The 18,394-nt window shown below is 42.2% G+C and overlaps 1 protein-coding gene across 9 annotated transcripts in view; it reads left to right on the forward strand.

Moving 5' to 3' along the window:
- Positions 1 to 18,394, forward strand: part of SFMBT2 (Scm like with four mbt domains 2) — a 216,865-nt gene that overhangs the window by 182,054 nt on the left and 16,417 nt on the right. For all 9 annotated transcript variants that reach the window (XM_045186321.2, XM_045186345.3, XM_045186316.3 and 6 more), the window contains one exon: positions 12,272 to 12,381. In XM_045186321.2, the coding sequence (XP_045042256.2) occupies positions 12,272 to 12,381 (110 nt within the window). The remainder of the gene's footprint in view (positions 1 to 12,271; positions 12,382 to 18,394) is intronic.

An 18,394-nucleotide genomic window follows, 5' to 3' on the forward strand; every position in this document is an offset into this window, starting at 1 on the left:
CATTCACAAAGGTGTCAGGAAATTTATGCTTTATGCTTTATGTGCGGTCTCCTTAATCGCCAGATCTGTGATACTTACTTTATATACAGTGGAGTAAGGCAGGTGTTGTTTGCTTGTTGTGTGAAAGAGACGTTAAATGAGCGAGCTAGCCTGAGTACAATAGAAAAAGAGGGAGTGGAATATCTAATGATAATTTACTCATAATATTGTGTGCTGCCATGAAAAGTCCATCTTCTGGTAGGCATATGATGAAAAGGGAGATGCTGACCAAGTCCTATGGGCAGAAATGACTCTTGAAAACACCAGCCCAGGAAGAAGGGTGGAGTCCCTGCTTTTATTGAGACTACAGGCTGTGGATGTAAAGGCAGCTCACCAGGATAAAGTACCTGGTGGACTGTAGTGATGGGGGAGCGACCATGGTTTTTCTTAAGCGTTATTTGGTTTATTTACCAATATGTAACCTCTGTTTTAAACAAAAAAGAGAATCTTGTCATTTCCAGGGGCGGGGGGATTCTCCTGGAGTCCCTGTTCACATTTTGCCCATCACCTTTTGATGTGTGAAGCTGCTAGTTGCTGTGGAATATGCTGGCTCAGCAGCAGAAATGACTGTTTTACCTGCTGCTTTTTGGCATCATGGGTCGGTTGTTTAAGGGATGAACTTTTATACAGGGAAAATCGACAGTTGTGTACTTCCTATGAAAAGGTAAAACCATAGCAACTGATCTTCTGCTCCCTTTTTTCTTCTGTCTGATGCTTAATGGAAGCCTTGGGAGAAAGCAACATGGATCCTGAACACTCAGGAAGCTTTCTGAAGTGCTAAGCTTCCATGCCTTATTCTTCCCTCCAACAGAACTCTCTGTCCCACTTGGCTGAGAGTGCTCGAGACACTGATTTGAGACCTGTGCGCTCAAGCTAACTTTGGGACCAGTCTGCAATGATACAGTAGAGCAATGAGATAAAATAAGTAAGACTAGATGGAACTTCCACTTGCCAAGGCAGAAGTGTTGTTACTGATGGGTAAAGAAAAATACAAACGCACCCACACAGTCCCACCCCACCTCACCCACCTACCTACCTGTCATCCATCTTTTTACCATCCATCCATCAAATCTTTGGGTCTGTCTTTCATTCTATCACTTACCCATCCATTCGTCATCTCTATATCATTTGTCCTACCTATCTGTCAGGTCTAAAAGAGTCACTTTGGTACTCATCCATTAAAAGAATAGGTTGTAATAAGTTGAACTTGGCAGAAAGTGACTGCAGAAATGGCTAGAGCCATGCACACAGGTCTGAGGACGCCGGGTCTGGGGTGGCCAACTGGGTTGCCACCAGGGTGCATGCGAACCATAGAGGAGACCGGAGTGTTCACCTTGAACAAAAGTTTTATCCCCTTCAATCTGTTTCTGGGGCTTCAGAAAGTGCAGAAGTAATGATGTGGAGACTGCATGGTGCAACTGTAGTCCATGTATATTTATTTTCATCTATTTACAGTCTTTGTAAGGTCTTTTGAATACCAAGGTGTTCGGTTATTCAGCATTCAGGACATGTTCACTGAGCATCTGCCACCTCACATACCCTTCTGGCCCTGGGTACACGGCTGCGAATAATACATCACCCATCCGTTCATTCCTTCGGGCCCTGAACAGCTCATGAGTCATAACCATGTACCAGGTGGGCACTGTGCTAGAAGCTGGGGGGTTGTGGTGCAAGAGATGAGGGCCCTGGGAGTTGACAGAACCCCTGCAGACAGGAGGGAGTCTTGTCTTCTCTTCTTGACCCTGGGCCTTCCTCAGTGTAACAGGCCCACACAAGGGCAGTTACAGTGGCAGAGTCTGCGCCCAGTTGTGTTAGAATAATGCCCCAGTTCTGCATTATCTGGGGTCAGTGGGGGCATTGGGTGTGGTGGCTTTTAAATCTGGAGCCCTGTGCTGTTTGTCACTTTGACAGTAAGAGAGAGGATGAAACGGTGACTCTTATAGAGGTCTCGCTTCCAGGCCCTCCTTCACTGGCTTCCTGTGCTCTGTATGGCTCCAGACCCTGCATCACAACCCTTTTTTAACCGGCTTATAGGAAGGGAGGAAATTTGCCTAACACAAGCATCTAGTAATCTCTGACTTTGGGATTCTTCCACGAAGTATGACAAGTAGAGGCCAATCAGGTGAGCCATGATTTCAAACATTAGAGCAGAAGGTTGGAATACTGAACATCGAGTCTGAAGCAGAAAGCGCGTGTGCAGATGTGCTGTTACTGAGGATTCGGGGCCCTGCACTGACTCCGCTCTGCTCTACTGACATGTGAAATAGGTTGTTGCAGCAGGAGGTTCCAGAGAAATCCTGAGGTTCCACAAGGCTGGAGCCCTGTTTGCTCTCTGAGCCTCAGAGCCCTTGAAAGTCACTGCCCTCCCCTGCCCTCAGCCGGAAACGACAGACTGCAAATAGTGATGTGAGTGGCCGGGAAGGGAGAGTGACCCCTGCCTCCCCAGCCCCCCAGTCGCGGAAGTATTTAGTGGGACCTGGCTGTTGGGAATTTGGCTTCAGTTTTTGTTTGTAGTTCACATTTCTGCCACGTGGTTGACCCATTAAGCTATTTCCTTCAATTTCTTGGTTTTGATTACAGTGTTTAGGTCCCACGTTTGGGAGTTCGCGATGACTTTTGGAATTTCGCCTTGTTATGTATCTGTGAACATTTGTTCTGGGCTACCTATCACAACTTTTAAAAACAAGAGAGCCTTCCTATGGGAACCCAGAAAGTAGAAATACAAAGCTGCCTTAACTATATATAAATGATACTGAAAATGAGGATAGCTTTTATTTTTCAAAGCATCCATGGGTTTATTAGTATAATTGAGAGAAGGTGGTGTTGAGGCCGCAGGAAATACCGCCTCAAAGCAAGGACTTCCACTTTTCAGGTAATAATGGACAGAGGAAAAACCTTGCCTGGGTGAAAACCAGTTAAGTCAGTCAACAAAATTGAAGATGTTTTTGTTGCTGCTGTTTTAAGTTGATGCTGAACATTAACCCGTTAAGAACAATGTGCCAGCTCATGGGTGGGTATAAACTGGAACACACACACACATAGTCTGTGATGCAGAAACTAACAGGATGGGGAAGCTGGCAAAGCAAATGTGCAGATATTTTCAGTTGTTAGATCTTTACGCTTTGTAAAGAAGATAAGCTACTTTTGTTGACTTTCTCATCATACCATAGGATAAGATTTTGTAGCAGAGAAAAAATCAATAGCAAATGCTATCCCCTAGGCCTCCATTCAGATTAATTATATGGGATCAAATTGGAATGAATTAAAATTTTTTTAAATGTATTTTATTGATTATGCTGTTATAGTTGTCCCAATTTTCCCCCTTTGCCCCCCTCCACCCAGTACCCACATTCCCTCCAGCACTCCTGCCTCCTTAGTTCATGTCAGTGGGTCGTGCATATAAGTTTTTTGGCTTATCCATTTCCTATACTGTTTTTAACATTCCCCATCTATTTTGTACCTACCAATTTGTACTTACTCCTGCCCCTTTCCCCCTCCCTCTCCCCTTTCTTCATACCTATGATTCTGTTCCTGTTCTGCTTGTTTGCTTAGTTTGTTTTTTAGATTCAGTTGTTGATGGTTGTGAATTTGATGTCATTTTAATATTCATAGTTTTGATCTTCTTTTTCTTACATAGTTCCCGTTAACATTTCGTATAATAATGGTTTAGTGATGATGAACTCCTTTAGCTTTACCTTGTCTGGGGAGCACTCTATCTGCCCTTCCATTCTAAATGATGGTTTTGCTGTATAGAGCAAATCTTGCTTTTCATCACTTTGAATACTTCTCGCACACCCCTCCAAGCCTGCAAAGTTTCTTTTGAATACTCAGCTGACAGTCTTATAGGAACTTCTTTGTAGGTAATTATCTGCTTTTCTCTTGCTGCTTTTAAGGTTCTCTCTTTTTTAAAAATATATAATCTTTATTATATTTTTCCATTACCATTTAGTCCTCTTATACCCCACTCTCCCCAGCAATTATCTTACTTTTGTCCATGTCCATGTGTCCTTCTTTTTTCCTCAATCCCTCCCCACCCACTAGCTGTCATCTGCTCTCCATCTATGAGTCTGTTTCTATTTTGCCTGTTAGTTCAGTTTGTTCACCAGATTTCACATATGCGTGAAATCATATGGTATTTGTCTTTCTCTGACTGGCTTTTTTCAGTTAGCATAATGTTCTCCATGTCCATCCACAGTGTGGCAAAGGGTAAATTTTTCTTCTTTTTTATGGCCAAGTAGAATTCCATTGTGTAAATGTCCTATAGTTGTTTTATCCATTCATCTACTGATGGACACTCGGGTTGCCTCCATACCCTGGCAATTATAAATAATGCTGCTGTGAACACAGGGATGCTTTTGTTCTTTAGAATTAGTGTTTTGGGTTCCTTCAGATATATTCCCAGAAGTAGGATTGCTGGATCTAAAGGCAGATCCATTTTTAATTTCTTGAGGTATCTCCATACTGCTTTCCACAGTGGCGGCACCAGCCTGCATTCCCATCAGTAATGCAAAAGGGTTTCCCTCTCTCCACATCCTCGCCAGCACTTGTTGTTTATTGATTTATTGATGATAGCCATTCTGACTGGTGTGAGATAGTATCTTATTGTTTTTTTATTTTCATTTCTCTGGTGATCTGACACATTGAGCATCTCTTCCTATGTCTGTTGGCCATCTGTCTGTGCTCTTTGGAGAAGTGTCTATTCAGGTCCTTTGCCCATTATTTAATTGGGTTGTAAGTGCTTTATAATTTTTGGATCTTAACACCTTACTAGATGTATTGGCCAGTATGTTCTCCCATTCTGTGGGTTGTCTTTATGTTGTTGATGATTTCCTTTGGTATGCAAAAACTTTTTAGTTTGATGAATTCCAATTTGTTTATTTTTTCTTTTGTTTCCCTTGCCTGGGGAAATATATCTGGTAAAAAATTTCTACGAGTGGTGTTCGTGATTTTGCTGCCTTATGTTTTCTTGTAGGATTTTTACAGTTTTGGGTCATACATTGAAGTTTTTGTTTCATTTTGAATTTATTCTTGTGTGTGGTGTAAGAAGGCGGCCTAGTTTCATTTTTCTGCATGTATCCGTACAATTTTCCCAACACCATTTATTGAATAAACTATCTTTAGCCCATTGTATGTGTTTGCTTCCTTTGTCAAATATTGAGTATAAGGGAGTGGGTTTATTTCTGGGCTTTCTATTCTGTTCTGTTGATCTATGTGTCTGGTTTTATACCAGTACCAGGCTGTTTTGTTTGCTATGGCCCTGTGGTATAGTTTGATATTAGGTAGCATGAGTCTTCCAACTTTTTTCTTCTTTTTCAGGATCACTGTAGCTGTGTGGGGCCTTCTGTGGTTCCATATAAATTTTTGAAATATTTGTTCTAGTTCTGTGAAATAAGTCATTGGAATCTTGATAGGAATTGCATTGAATCTGTAGATTGCTTTGGGTAGTATGGACATTTTAATGATGTTAATCTGTCCTATCCATGAACATGGTATGTGCTTCCACTTACTTGTATCTTTGGTTTTTTTCTTCGTGTCCTGTAATTTTCTGAGTATATGTCTTTTACATCTTTGGTTAGGTTTATTCCTAGGTATTTTATCTTTTTGAAGCAATTGTGTATGGGATTGTTTTCTTAATTTCCATTTTTGTTACTTCGTTATTGGCATATAAAAATGCAACCAATTTCTGAATATGAATTTTGTATCCTGCTACTTTGCTGAATTCATTGATCAGTTCTGGTAGTTTCCTGGTGGGATCTTTGGGATTCTGTCTGTACAGTATCATGTATCTGCAAATAAAGGCAGTTTTGCGCCTTCCTTTCCAATTTGATGCCTTCATTCCTTCTTGTCTGCCTGCCGTGGCTAGGACTTCCAGGACTATGTTAATAAGAGAGGTGAAAGCGGACATCCCTGTCTTGTTCTCGATCTTCAGGGGAACACTTGTCATTTTTGCCCATTGAGTAATGTAAACACATAAACCAACACGTTTTAGATACAGGGAGGGTTTCCTGGTGAACTGGATATGAACCACAAGAGTAACAGAATTTATGGAGGCCTCCATAGTCTGGCCATGACAATTAGAAGAGGGAGCCTATAGCCTGATTTGGACAGGCTAGGTTTGCCCAGTCAACATCCAAGTGGAAAGGGACATATGAGTTCAAGGAAAGGTCTGGGATGGAAGTATAGATTTGGTAACTGTATGTTTGCTAGTTTGTGGGTAGTGCATAGAGCCAGATGTACTGTGGAGTGAATTGAGATGGAAGATAACAGTCCTGAGGCTCACTGTCATTTGAAGTTGGGAGTTGGGGACACAGAAGGATCCCAGGATAGCACGCCGTGATGGAGGAGACTCAGGAGACACTGGAGTTGTGGCCGTGAGGATAAAAAGTGTCTGCAGGTCTGAGAGGAGGGAGTGGTGGATTGACCCCCATTGGTGACAAGGTAGAATAAGAACAGAATTGACAATTATCCATCCTTTGCTTATTTCAGGCATCACAGGTGATCTTGATGAGACCAGTTTTGGGCAGTTGTGGACTTGGAAGCTTTGTTGGATTGGGTTCCAGAGAGGATTGAAAGAGGGAACAAGGAGGCAATGAATGTGAATAATTCTTAAGGATTTACTGTAAAAGAGAACAGAGAAATGAGGTGGCCGAAGGAAGATGAGAGATGAAGGGGGAAGGTCATTGTTTCTGTACTTTAAGATAGGCAACACTACCACAGTTTATGCACTAAGAGAAATGGTCCAGTAGAGGGGATGGTAAGTGGTGGTGTAGGGGAGGAAAGGGGTCAGTTGGCTCCTACTGCTGACAAGATACCATGGATGGGGTGGCTCAGGCATCAGACATTTGCTTCTCATAGTTCTGGAAGATGGAAGGCTGACATCAGGGTGTCAGCTTGTGTGGGTTCTGGGTTGAGCCCTCTTCCTGGGTTCACACACAGCTGCTGCCTTGCTGTGTCCTCACATACAGAGAGAAGGGGAGAGCAAGCTGTCTGGTCTCTTCTCACGAGGGTAAGTAATCCCATTGTGGGTCTGCCCCTTATGACCTCATCTAACCCTAATTATCCCCTAAAGGCCCGTCTCCTAATACCATCACATGGGAGGTTGGTGGTCTCACACATGATTTGGTGGGGATGAGGGGCACAATTCAATTTACAGAAGAAGAGAAAACTACAAGGTAAAAAAGAATGTTGAAGAGTTCCAGGGTATGGGTATTTTACTGATGATGGACAATGAGTTCAGAGGGCATAATCGGAGCAGGGATGGGCTTGAGATTGGGTCAGACTAGGGGAAAATGCAGAGCCAAATGGGAATTGTTTTCTGGGTAGAAAGAATGTTCTGGAAGTGTTGGGTTTCTGGTGACTGAGGTGATTGAAGATACGGAGCATGATGGGATTCTCCTGTTGGTCTTCAAGGGGGAGGCAGAAAATTCCTGAAAATTACAGTCTCCTGTTTAGGGGAAGAGAAGGGGACCTGCCTTCCAGGGAAATAGTGGGAGGAGGGAGCACCTTCTCTCCAGGGTGTTGCCCAGGGAAAGTCAGCCTTGTGTTAAGAATCTAAATAATAAACGGTAGGGGTCAGTTTGGACCGAAGCAATAGAGTTCTCCACCTGGTCAAATGTCAGATTATTACTGTTTGTTTATTAAAGTGTTTGTAACTAATAACAAAAGGAGAGATGAACACCTATCATTAGATAATCTTTCATTGAGTGCATTAGATGTCGGAGAGACAGAACGAAAACATCCACTTTCAAGGGTAAACAACTTGAAAAAGTTACTTGCCTTGTCTTCTTTTCAAAGCGTTTCCTGCTTCTCTCTGGCTTCGTTGGAAGGTTATGTTTGTAGGAAAGAGCAGACTGTCGTGGCTCCTGTCTTCTCATACAAGCACATCTTCCTGATTGCCGGTTTTTGATGACACTTGGTCACGGTTGGTGCAGTGCACACTTCTGGTGTGGAGGAAAGGCTCGACAGGATTCTGGGGAGAGAAGTGCAGCCGCTGTAATTCTTCCAAACCCCACACTCCTTCAGCCAAGGAGTCCAATCTTAATTAACATTCTCCATTGAACTCTGGTTCCAGCACTTAAACACTGGGCTTGTCTTGCTCTGCGATTCACTGGGCCTCCTGTCATATCGACAAGGCCAGGTACTGAAGTCTGAATCTTTCTTCATTTTATTCCTTTTGAAATTTTCCACATAAGATCTCATTCATGAGCAAAACCCTATTGATAAAGTGCTAAGTAAAAAAATTTTTTTTATCATTTTACTTTTTAAAAAAGTCTTCATAAAATTAGCTCCACTCCATCTGCTTTTGAAGTTGAAAAGAAGAAGTCTTTTAGCCCATGAGGGTTTTTGATGGTCCTGGTTTTTGTGAAAAGCCAATTATTATAACTGTGGTCCTTGGACAGACTGCAAAGCAGAAAGGTCTGTTAGAACGGTGACTCATGAGGGAAGGCTCCTTTTCATCCATAGTCTTTTTCTGACCCTTCAAGAGAAAGAATACTCTCCTTCATGTATCCTTGTGGGCCAGTTTGTCTCTAAGAGGCTGCCCCTGGCCACTAGAATTCAACACACTATAAACCTTTCAAGTTGGGAATCTGTTGTCTTTGCATTAAATCAGGATGCAGTTGAGGTTGGAAATTATCTAAATTACTTTTGTTTTGGGGGGAGAAGTTTTCACAGGAGCAAATACAACAGGAAATTATGGAATAACATAATTTCGTGTAGTGAACAGAAAAAAGTTCCCATTGATTTACATTTTGAGTGTTGACATTCATGGGGTAGCTCCTGTGTATCAAACACTATCGCAGTGTTTGCTCCTTTCCCTGATAATAGCACTTACACTCCGTTCTCCTCTTTCTCTCTTCCTCCCTCTGATTATTCCTGTCCTCTTCCCCATACCCTTACCCACTCACCATCTTCTGAACAAACTCTGTGCCTGGTGGAGCAGAGGCAGGAGAGCAAAGGAGCTCCGCAGGACTCGGCAGCACAGCGCACTGTCAGATCACTCACCCAGAGGTCCAGAAGACCGAGTGCGCACTGGATTCGATCTGAGGTCCTTGCTGCCCTTTCCTGAAGCATCTGTGAATGGCGACTAGAGAGGAAACTAGATTTGGATATGTTGAGAATTGAAATGAAGATGAATAATTTGAAAGTATAAATTATTTTTACAAGATATTCGGTTCTAAAAAGGAAGCAGTAATAAGAAAGTCAAGGAGCTTCTAAGGCAAGTTATTTTGCAAAGGAGCAAGACAAATACAAACATGTACCAATAGGCATAGAGAGGCCAAAGCCCTGTAGGGTTTGATTCATGGGTTGAGGAGGGCTGCGTTGATACTAACAAGAGGGCAGCCTTTAAATACCTTGTTATGCCAAATTGTTACCTCCTTTCTTTCTCATAATTTCTCTGTTGTAGAAAAGGAAAATCTTTTTCACTCCTCTCTCAAATTAAACTGACAAAAGACAGATTAAAGGAAAGTGTTTATTTTGAATATACACAGACCTCACAGAAAAGAGGTGAAAGATTTCTGCATACCATTTTAACAAAAGGCAATAAATTACGGAGAGGTGATAAGGCAAAAGAAAAGGGGTTTGAGCTTCCAGGGGTGGTCTTGCAAGAAGGTAAATGTACAGGAAAAACTAATGAGAGATAGGGCTTCTTTTCCTAAGATTTGTTTGTGCAGTCGTTTCTGTGCCGTCTTTCTTTCTCCAGGGACAAACGTTGTACTCTTTCTGGTATGGGGGAGAGGGGACGGAAGGACACCTTTGCAAACGGAAATTTATGCCCTGCTTCTAGGCAGAAAGGGGGAGGGTGGAGAGTTCTTCTCTGTCTGCTGTTTCTCACTTGCTTTCATTGCAAAATAATCCAACATCGAAGTGGCATATTTTGAGGTGGCATATTCTGATCCCCTTCGTTATGAACCAGATAAATGGCAATGCCCCCATTATACAGAGGAGGAAATCTAATCAAGTATCTCCCGAAGGACTCATAGCTTCTGCGAGATGGAACTGAGATTTGATCTGGTATCTCTGCAATTACGAAGGTTATTGCCTTTCTGCTATTAATACGTGGTGGGTGCTTCTGTATAAAAGTATGTTCTCAACAAACATCTCATGAACTCCAAGAAACCGAGTGAGTCGTTGCTCTAGCATGAAGTATGTCCTGTTAATTGGAGGCAGGGTCCATGCTCCACTTTCTGACTGAGAGCATAATGAACTGAGTTCTGATGTTTTGCAAGGTGCAGTCTTTCAGTCTAACTCTAGATGTTAGTAACAGCTGTCAACTTAGTTATTGTCCTGGATGTAACTACAATACACTGAGATGCCATGTACACAAAAATTAGCTCACAATCCCAAAGTTTTATAGGGAGCTTGTTCAATTCAGAGATGAATGATGTGACATTGAGAAAAGTCATGGGAAAATTATTCAATATTGTATGCTTTTTCACAATTTAATTGCTGCCTGCTTCCAGACTGGATTGGACTCTGGAAGGCATTTTCTTTTCACAGCCACAAAATGCATTTCAATATACAGCAAATAACAGGTAGCTCTGGGGTTTTCTCAGTGAAACACAATGAAAAGAATCAGTTGAATTTTTATTGTCTGTTGATAAACGCTTTGCACATTATTTCAGCCAGTTCTAATTGGATTTATTTTTAAACTCGGTCTCTGTAAATTGTCCTGACAGTAAACAATAAAATCAGATGATTATTCTAACGCAGCTGCTTGTTCTGCCTCATCCTGGCCTTCTAGCACCTTGGCTGGACCGGGAACATAGCAAAATGCTCCTCAAGGAAAGAAAAGGCAGCTGCCATACCGACAGTATGGTATAAAATGTTTTCAGGTCAAATCCTCATTTATAATATGAGAAAGCTATATTGTTTTTCAGAATTAAATCAGGGTACAAACTACGCTGGTTACATTCTTGAATACATCAGAAACATGAACATTCTTCCGACATACTTGCATCTCCTTCTTTCCCATGGATGCTGTGCTGGTCCCCTCCAAAAAACAGCAGGTGCTTCGGCAACGATGCCAGCATCCCATCTCAGTGAGATACTTGTATCACTCTCTCAATGGTATTTTGCTCTGAAACACGAGACATGAGTTCAGAGCCTGGCTTCCTCCTCTTCTGGTCCGGGAGAGACTTGAGGAGCAGCGGCTACTGTGTCCTGTTCTGTGTGTGCATCTAGGGCTGGCACGTGGCAGATCCCGACCAAGGGGCATTTCATGGTAGGTCTTATGTTCCTTTGTACACGGCGCTGCGCCTTCACATTCTTTCAGGTCTCTGTCCAAATAACAGCAGCTCATGAACATGCCAGAACTCGTTAATAATGTTACTGTTAAAGATGATTTGCTCATGGAAAGGTGAGGGCCCTAAATTCCTTGTTACTTTTCATCTGAGAAACGCATCAAGGTTAACAGGGACACGTCATCTCTTCAGAGCATGCAGTTGGCACTTCAGAAGGGCAGTGTCTCATCCTTCTGGGGGTGTTGCAGTTGGCAAAGACAACATGCTTATTTTCTTTGATTTGCGATTTGGGGGTGAGAGGTAATTTGAGGAAATAGGATGGTGCTGGGTGTTCCATACTTCCTTTGAAACTGCCGTCTCTGAGAGAACTGCCCTGATATTACATAGCCGTAAACCGGGGCAGCATCGGGTGACATTCGCGTAATTTTACCCTCCTTACAGGTATCTGGGGTCTGTCCAGCATTGTTGGCGTGAACCTGTTGTCTCTGTCTCATTGATGCCTTTTGAAAATTTACTTTCAAGAATAAAGTGAAATTCTCAGTAGCCAGTCCTACTGAAGAGTAACCCTGTTGAAGAACAGTCAGTGGCTCTTTGGAAGCCATAGGCACGGGTCCACAGGAGCTGAGCCAGGCTGTCGAGGACAGGGCATTGTGGACATCACTCATTCATGGGGACACCGGGTGTCAGAGCCAACTCAACAACATGTACCATACACACACACATTGGAAGAAATGGTTCAGTTTCCCGCAGCCGGAAGTGTTAGTGAGAGTGCGCCATCCCCCTCAGCAGCACAGGGACTGGATTGTACCACCCGCTTCCTCCCATCGATGGTGAGCCTGCAGAACTCCTGTCCAGTGTCTTCACAGCCCTTTACCCAAAGGGATGTTGAGCAAATGCTTCTTGTGTCAGCAGGGGGGTTTTCAGAGCATCCTTGTGTTAGCAGGAATGGCTACAGTACAAGTTCATTGTGCTTCTTTTTTTCCCAACAGGTTCTTAGCATGATAATCAATGCAGCTTACAAGCCTGGGAGGGTATTGAGGGAATTACAACTGGTGGAAGATCCACACTGGAACTTTCAGGAGGAAACGCTGAAGGCGAAGTAAGTGTTTTCAGTTCTGGGAAACAAGGGTTCCTGTAAATAGTTGGCCTGCTCCGATGAAACTTGTTGTTCCTCCTTTTGACAGAGAAATGGAAGCAAGAGGAAAGGCTGTCATTCTGCAGTTCCGTGTGCTGCACACCAAGTATTGGCATTTTTCTCCAGAGTTGCCCGGAGCCTTAGGGTTCCTAAAGTGAACTAGAGGGTTGCTCAACTAATACTTAGTGTTAAACATTCAGGATTAAAACATACTGTGTTCAGGTCCAAGAGATTATTTGATCAAAAGAGGACATTGTTATAAAAAGAGGATATCACTTATCTATATTATACATTGTTCATTAGCAGCTCTTACTTAATACTTGATACTATAAAGGGTTTAATTAAGCCAGATCCAAACATCCTTTACTCTGAGAGTTGATAGTTTTTAAAAGATAACAAGAACCAATACCTCTGTTTGGTTTTGGTGAACGGGTTGCAGGTTAACATGTAGTTGCTCATTTGTTCCTTTATTTGGAAATAGGCTAATTGGAAAGGTGCTGGTTTTGCTTTGCTTTAAGCTTCTTGAACTCTGAAACTGAGTGCACCCATTGGGTCAGTAGGCTTGAACTTGTTGCTTATGAAACAGATGGGAAAAGATCCATTTGTCTAGATAAATTTATGTTTAATAATTGCTTTGGTGTTCTACGAGGGCTTTAAATATTTAGTTAGGCTTTTCCAATGGAATAGATCTTACTGGTCAGCTTCTTGTATGAGTGAACTAACATATCGTTTAGATTTAACATTTGGGAAATGATGCTATTGGAAAGAGTGAACCACTTTTCAATAGCTAACATATGTACCTGCAAGCTCTTCTTTAAAGAAAGTACTTATCGTATTCATAGTGAAAGTTGAGGAATATTAAGTAATTTGTATGAGCAGTAATTCCTCACTTACACTGGTACTGAGGAGAGCTGTTGACATACTGCAGTTTTCTTCACCATTTTTGTCAGGTATCAAACCGGCATTGTCTAGTGTCTTTTTTGAGTATCTGTGTGATTTTAGATTCAGTGCAAGTCACTTATAGTCTATTGATACTTTACCAAATCACAAAAGTTAAAGGGAATATATGAGAAGGGACCCCCAAAAAACCCGGAATTATCTTCTGGAGGGCAGTTTCCTTGTAGTACAGGCTTCCCCCACTAGGTAAGTATTCTAGGAGCCCATCTGTGTCAGTGTACCGGCTGGTGTTGTTGTGAGAGGCTGCATTTGACTTCAGTGAATTAGTTTTGAAGACTCTTGCAACATGTTTGTCCCTTTCATGTTGGGGGAGTTACTAGTGTTCCTACCCACACCGTGCTGAGTGTTCAGCAGTTTTCGATCAAAAACAACATGGTCCTCGTGCCCCACCCTCCCTATTCACCTGATGTCTCCCCAAGCTACCTTTTCTTGTTTCCCTGGATGAATAAAGTCCTCAAGGGGAAACGTTTTGCCCATGTGGAAGAGGTGAAACAAGGAAAAAATGGCAGAAGCACCAAAAGGCATCAAAATCAATGAGTTCAGAAACTGTTTTGAGCAGCGGAAAAACATCTCCATAGGTGCATTGCATCACATGGAGAGTGCTTTGAAGGTGACTGACATTTAAACATGTGAGAATACATACACAATTTTTATATGTAAGTTCTGTTTTTTGGGTCCCCCCTTGTAAGTAAGTAAGGAGAATATTCACTGTAGAAATGGCATGCCAATGAAAAGGGGCACCATTTCTCATCCTTCATTTCTTTCCCAAGAAATATTTAAATGAGCTTCACATGTAGCCCAGAAAAATATAAAACAAGTTTTTTTCCCAATGCAATATTCTATATATTTCTACTTTATTTAAGGGAGTGATCATCAGCAATAATAAAACACTTTTATTATAAAGGTCAATTCATCCCAGTAATGGTGGCAGAAAACCTGAGCAAGTATTTACACAGAAACCCTTGTTAATTCTTATTTTAAAAATTTTCTCTAACATTCAATACATCTAAAATATTCCTAATGGATTTGGAAATAGTGAAGCTAAACATAACTTAAATTCCATTAAAATCTCCCGTGCTCCTAAGTAAGTCAGAAACTTGCTCAGACCCCGAAATGTCAGGGAGTGTTCATTATGCAGTGTTTGCACTCATTCTCGTGTTCCCAATACAATCAAAACAGACACACTCGGCCCAGCCCGGTTGTACTGAAAGGCAATGTAGTACCTGTTATATCAAATGTGACAGTGAGTTCCTTAGCAAAATCTTACACAGCAACTTGGGCGAAAACGTCTGTCTGAACCGGCTCTCAAGTGTGCAGGATCACAGCGGCCTCTCACAGCACCGGCTAATGGTGACAGATTTACAGTCAGCGGGAGCGTGCTTCTTCTACTCCTGTGTGTTGAGTTGCCCCTTTCCTCCTGATGTAAAACTACAACTTTTTAGATCTTGACAACTTTGCGATGTCTTTGGTGCAAATGGGAGGAGAGAGCTCACTTCTGCCCATTGAACTGAACGGCTGAGTGGTTTCTGTCATGAATAAATTAACTCAGCAAGGGGAGACCTGCTGCATTTAAGGCATTCAGCTGTCTTGGTTGTGGTCATGGATTTACAACAGTACAAAGAGTGTTTTTAGGAAGAAGGGGCATCAGATCCCCCCACAGGGCTCTGTGAATGCTGTCCCTGCGCATCTGGGGGTTCTGATGGGTTTTTCTTTTAAGGAGTAAAGACCCATTTACTGGACAGGGTGAAGGTGCCGCTGAGAAGGTTTGCTTTGTAAATAGAAGAAAAACTAACACTGTTACCTACAGTCGTTCCTCAGTATTTTTATTTTTTTCCTGTTTACCCAACAATCAGAGTTTTATGCTAAAGCAGTCTATGGTAATATGTGAGCGTCATGTTAGGAGTCTGTCACTGGATGTCTTCAACCGTGTGAAAGGCAAACCGTCGTGGCCGCAGCGCCAGAGGGAGCTGCTCTGGCGGAGAAAGTGCCTTCTCTCTCATTAACTTAAGTGTACTACATTGACCTGCATTACTTTGACTTTCAGGAGGAAGAATTTAGGCTCTGCTTAGTAGGAATTAAAAGAAATTCCAACTCTATGCATCTAGAGACATTTAAATATGTTTTCCAACATGCTATAGAATCTTCTTGAGAGGGGAAGGGGAACTTTTCTTTAAATGGCTTTTGTGATCATCTTTAAAAAAGCCAGGTGAAGGCCTGATAGATTTCCCCAGTCATTTCTTACAGTAATTCATAACACTTAAAGAGGATATATCCTGATATAATTTCAAGTGAATTAGACTTCATCATCAGCTAGGCAGAAGCAAGAACATAGTCAGATCTTTACTTTTAGGTGAATCATTCTCAGCTGTATGGAAAAAATATTTTGGTTTCGTGCTTGTTATAAGGAATGACTAATTTTGTATGTGTTTTTATTTATTTTACTTTTTTGGGCCTTTTACTCATGCCCATATTCTATGAAGAGTAAGATGTAATATTTGGCTATAAGGAGATTTACGTGAAAAAAATTCTGAAACTGAATGACTTTTTGCTGAAAAAGATTTCGTTTCTTCATTTGTTAGTTTTGACCTTGCTCGGATTTGTGCAGTTTGCCTTCCTGAAAATACTGTGCACAGTACGTGAAGCAGGCAGGTGAGCCAGTATGTGAATAGAAGACTCAAGTTCTGTGTGTGTGCTCACATTCATCAGATCCTGGGTGTGGGGTTTCTGGTTCAAACACAGACCAGTTTGGGATGTTCTGAGTTAGGCATGGTCTTCCTAAAATAACCCCCCCCCCCCATGTATTGCACAGAGTTCTCATTACCTGAAATGCAGGGATCAAGAAAGAAGAGAGAAATTTCTGAGCAGTTGAGTATCATAAGACTGAAAACCAGTGAGTAAACCAACATACTGACCCTAGTTCAGATGATGTGACCAATGCAATTTTGAAAGAAATCAGAAGAGAAAAGCGATTTTCTCACAACTTGTGAAGCTCCTCTATTTCTGCAGAGTTATCGGGGTTTCCACTGTTTCCCCTTTTAGTTCTTCCTATAATAAACAAGGATATGAATTCCATTTGACAGCCTGGGACCTTCCTCCTCCCCATTCTCACGCCCCCCTCACTGCCTATGAGGATTCTGTGAAAAGGTCCTGATGTGCGTCATTTTGAAGATGAATGATAAAACTTGGGCCCAGGGGAAGTCATCCTGCCCGGACCATGCTGGTGGTTATGGATGGGCCAATAGGCCAGTGCCAGTCCTTTTACTCTGAATTTCTTTTGACTCCAAATCCATTTTGATTTTTCTCAACTCTTGACTGAAAGAGAAGAGACTGTTTTTTCCAGCACTCTTGCTTCTCCATCTTCATCTGTCTCTCTCTACCCTGCCATGTGTACTCACACGTGGAAATAAATCCCTGCTTTGGTTGGTCAAAAGATATTGGAAGGGCACTCACACTTCCTTATTAATACCAAGGAAGAAAAACTTTTTCTCTACCTCTTATGTTCAGTATCTGGGAGTTTGCAAATTAAACTGCCAGAAGACAGATTAGCAAGAGAAAAAAGCAGTTTACTTACAGGTGCAATGTTTATACATGCGGGAGAGCTCCTGTGATGAGTAATTCAGAGGGGCAGTTGGAATTTGGAACTTACACCTAAGTTCTCCTGAACTTAGTGGGGGGAAAGGAGGATGAAGGAAAGGCCTCTAGGGGAAGAAAGAGATGGATTTCTTTAGGAAAGACAAATGATTTTTTAGGAGAACAAATGAGAGATAAGAAAGTTTGTGATAATGTTTGTTTTTGTGGTGCGAGCCTTCTTCCTGTCTTGGCCATCAAACTCCCCTGAGCAAGGATTTATGGGAGGTTTACTCTCGGTCTCTCTCCTGTGCTTAGAAGCTGCCTCAAAGAGGGAATTTATGGAAGTCTTCATTTCTCAGAAGTTTCTGCTTTTCGTCAGATAATGGAAGCTCCAGAAAACCGTCTTTCTGCATCTGTTGAATCTCACATGTCTTCTTAAAATAGTCTTTATGTTAACTCTGGGGTTCTGAGGGGTCCGCACTTGGGCAGCCAGGGAGAATATCCGTGCTCAGTCTGTCTGTCCGTCTCTCTGACTTCCTGACCTGTTCCAGAGTGCGCCTCCGAGACGGGAGTCGTCCCAGCACCTGCTGTTGTGCTCCAACCCGCGCTCTTCCACTACTTGCTACCCTCCTCCTTTCTGAGATTATTTATAATGCCAGGGAGTTTTCTGCTATGTAATAACCTGTTTGTCTCTTCCAACATTTTTCTCTTTTTTTCACAAAACTTGTGAAAAATATCTTATCTTTGTGGTTACAATAGCCTTGCTGGGCCATTTAATAAATTACATGGCTCAGTATTTTTCTGTCCAGGTTCACAATGAGAGGGTAAAGGGAAAGGCATTATCCCATGCTTTTGAACCCTTCTCACACATCCCGCCTACAAGATTATGTCATTGGACTACAGCTTTGAAGCCTTTTGTGGCAGGGAAAGCCACAGAACAGACTCTTCTTTTCTCCTGTGGTAAAATAAAGAGTAGTGCGGTGACAAGGACTATAGCCTCCCAGCTCACTGGGATGCCTCGAGTACCGCTGAAGGTGCCAGCTGTCCTCCCACATCTGCGTGTCTGTCAGGTGGGACCACTGACACCTGGCCATTCCTTCTGTCTCGGAAGGTCACATACTGATCACATGGGGTAGAGTCCTTAAGAAAATACAAATGGCAGTATTAATTCAGCCCCGCCTTTGGTCAGAACCTTAGAGCTGCCTTCTGCCTGTGTATCTTGGTGGGCCAGTATCTCTATGTGTTTCGTACATCTTCATGAAAAACAGTTATTTGAACAGTTGCCCTAATTTGCTGACCAGCTCCAAAACAAGCCACATTATTGGTTCAGGCTGGAATTGGATGTTCCAAACAGTTTTTCTTCCACATTTGTGATAATAACTGAAAATGATTCCTGTACTAATAGTGCTGGAAAATAAGCATTTGTTGGAAAATATATATTAAGCTTAAT

The sequence above is a fragment of the Desmodus rotundus genome, chromosome 4 (assembly GCF_022682495.2).
Source record: "Desmodus rotundus isolate HL8 chromosome 4, HLdesRot8A.1, whole genome shotgun sequence".
Classification (NCBI taxonomy): domain Eukaryota; kingdom Metazoa; phylum Chordata; class Mammalia; order Chiroptera; family Phyllostomidae; genus Desmodus; species Desmodus rotundus.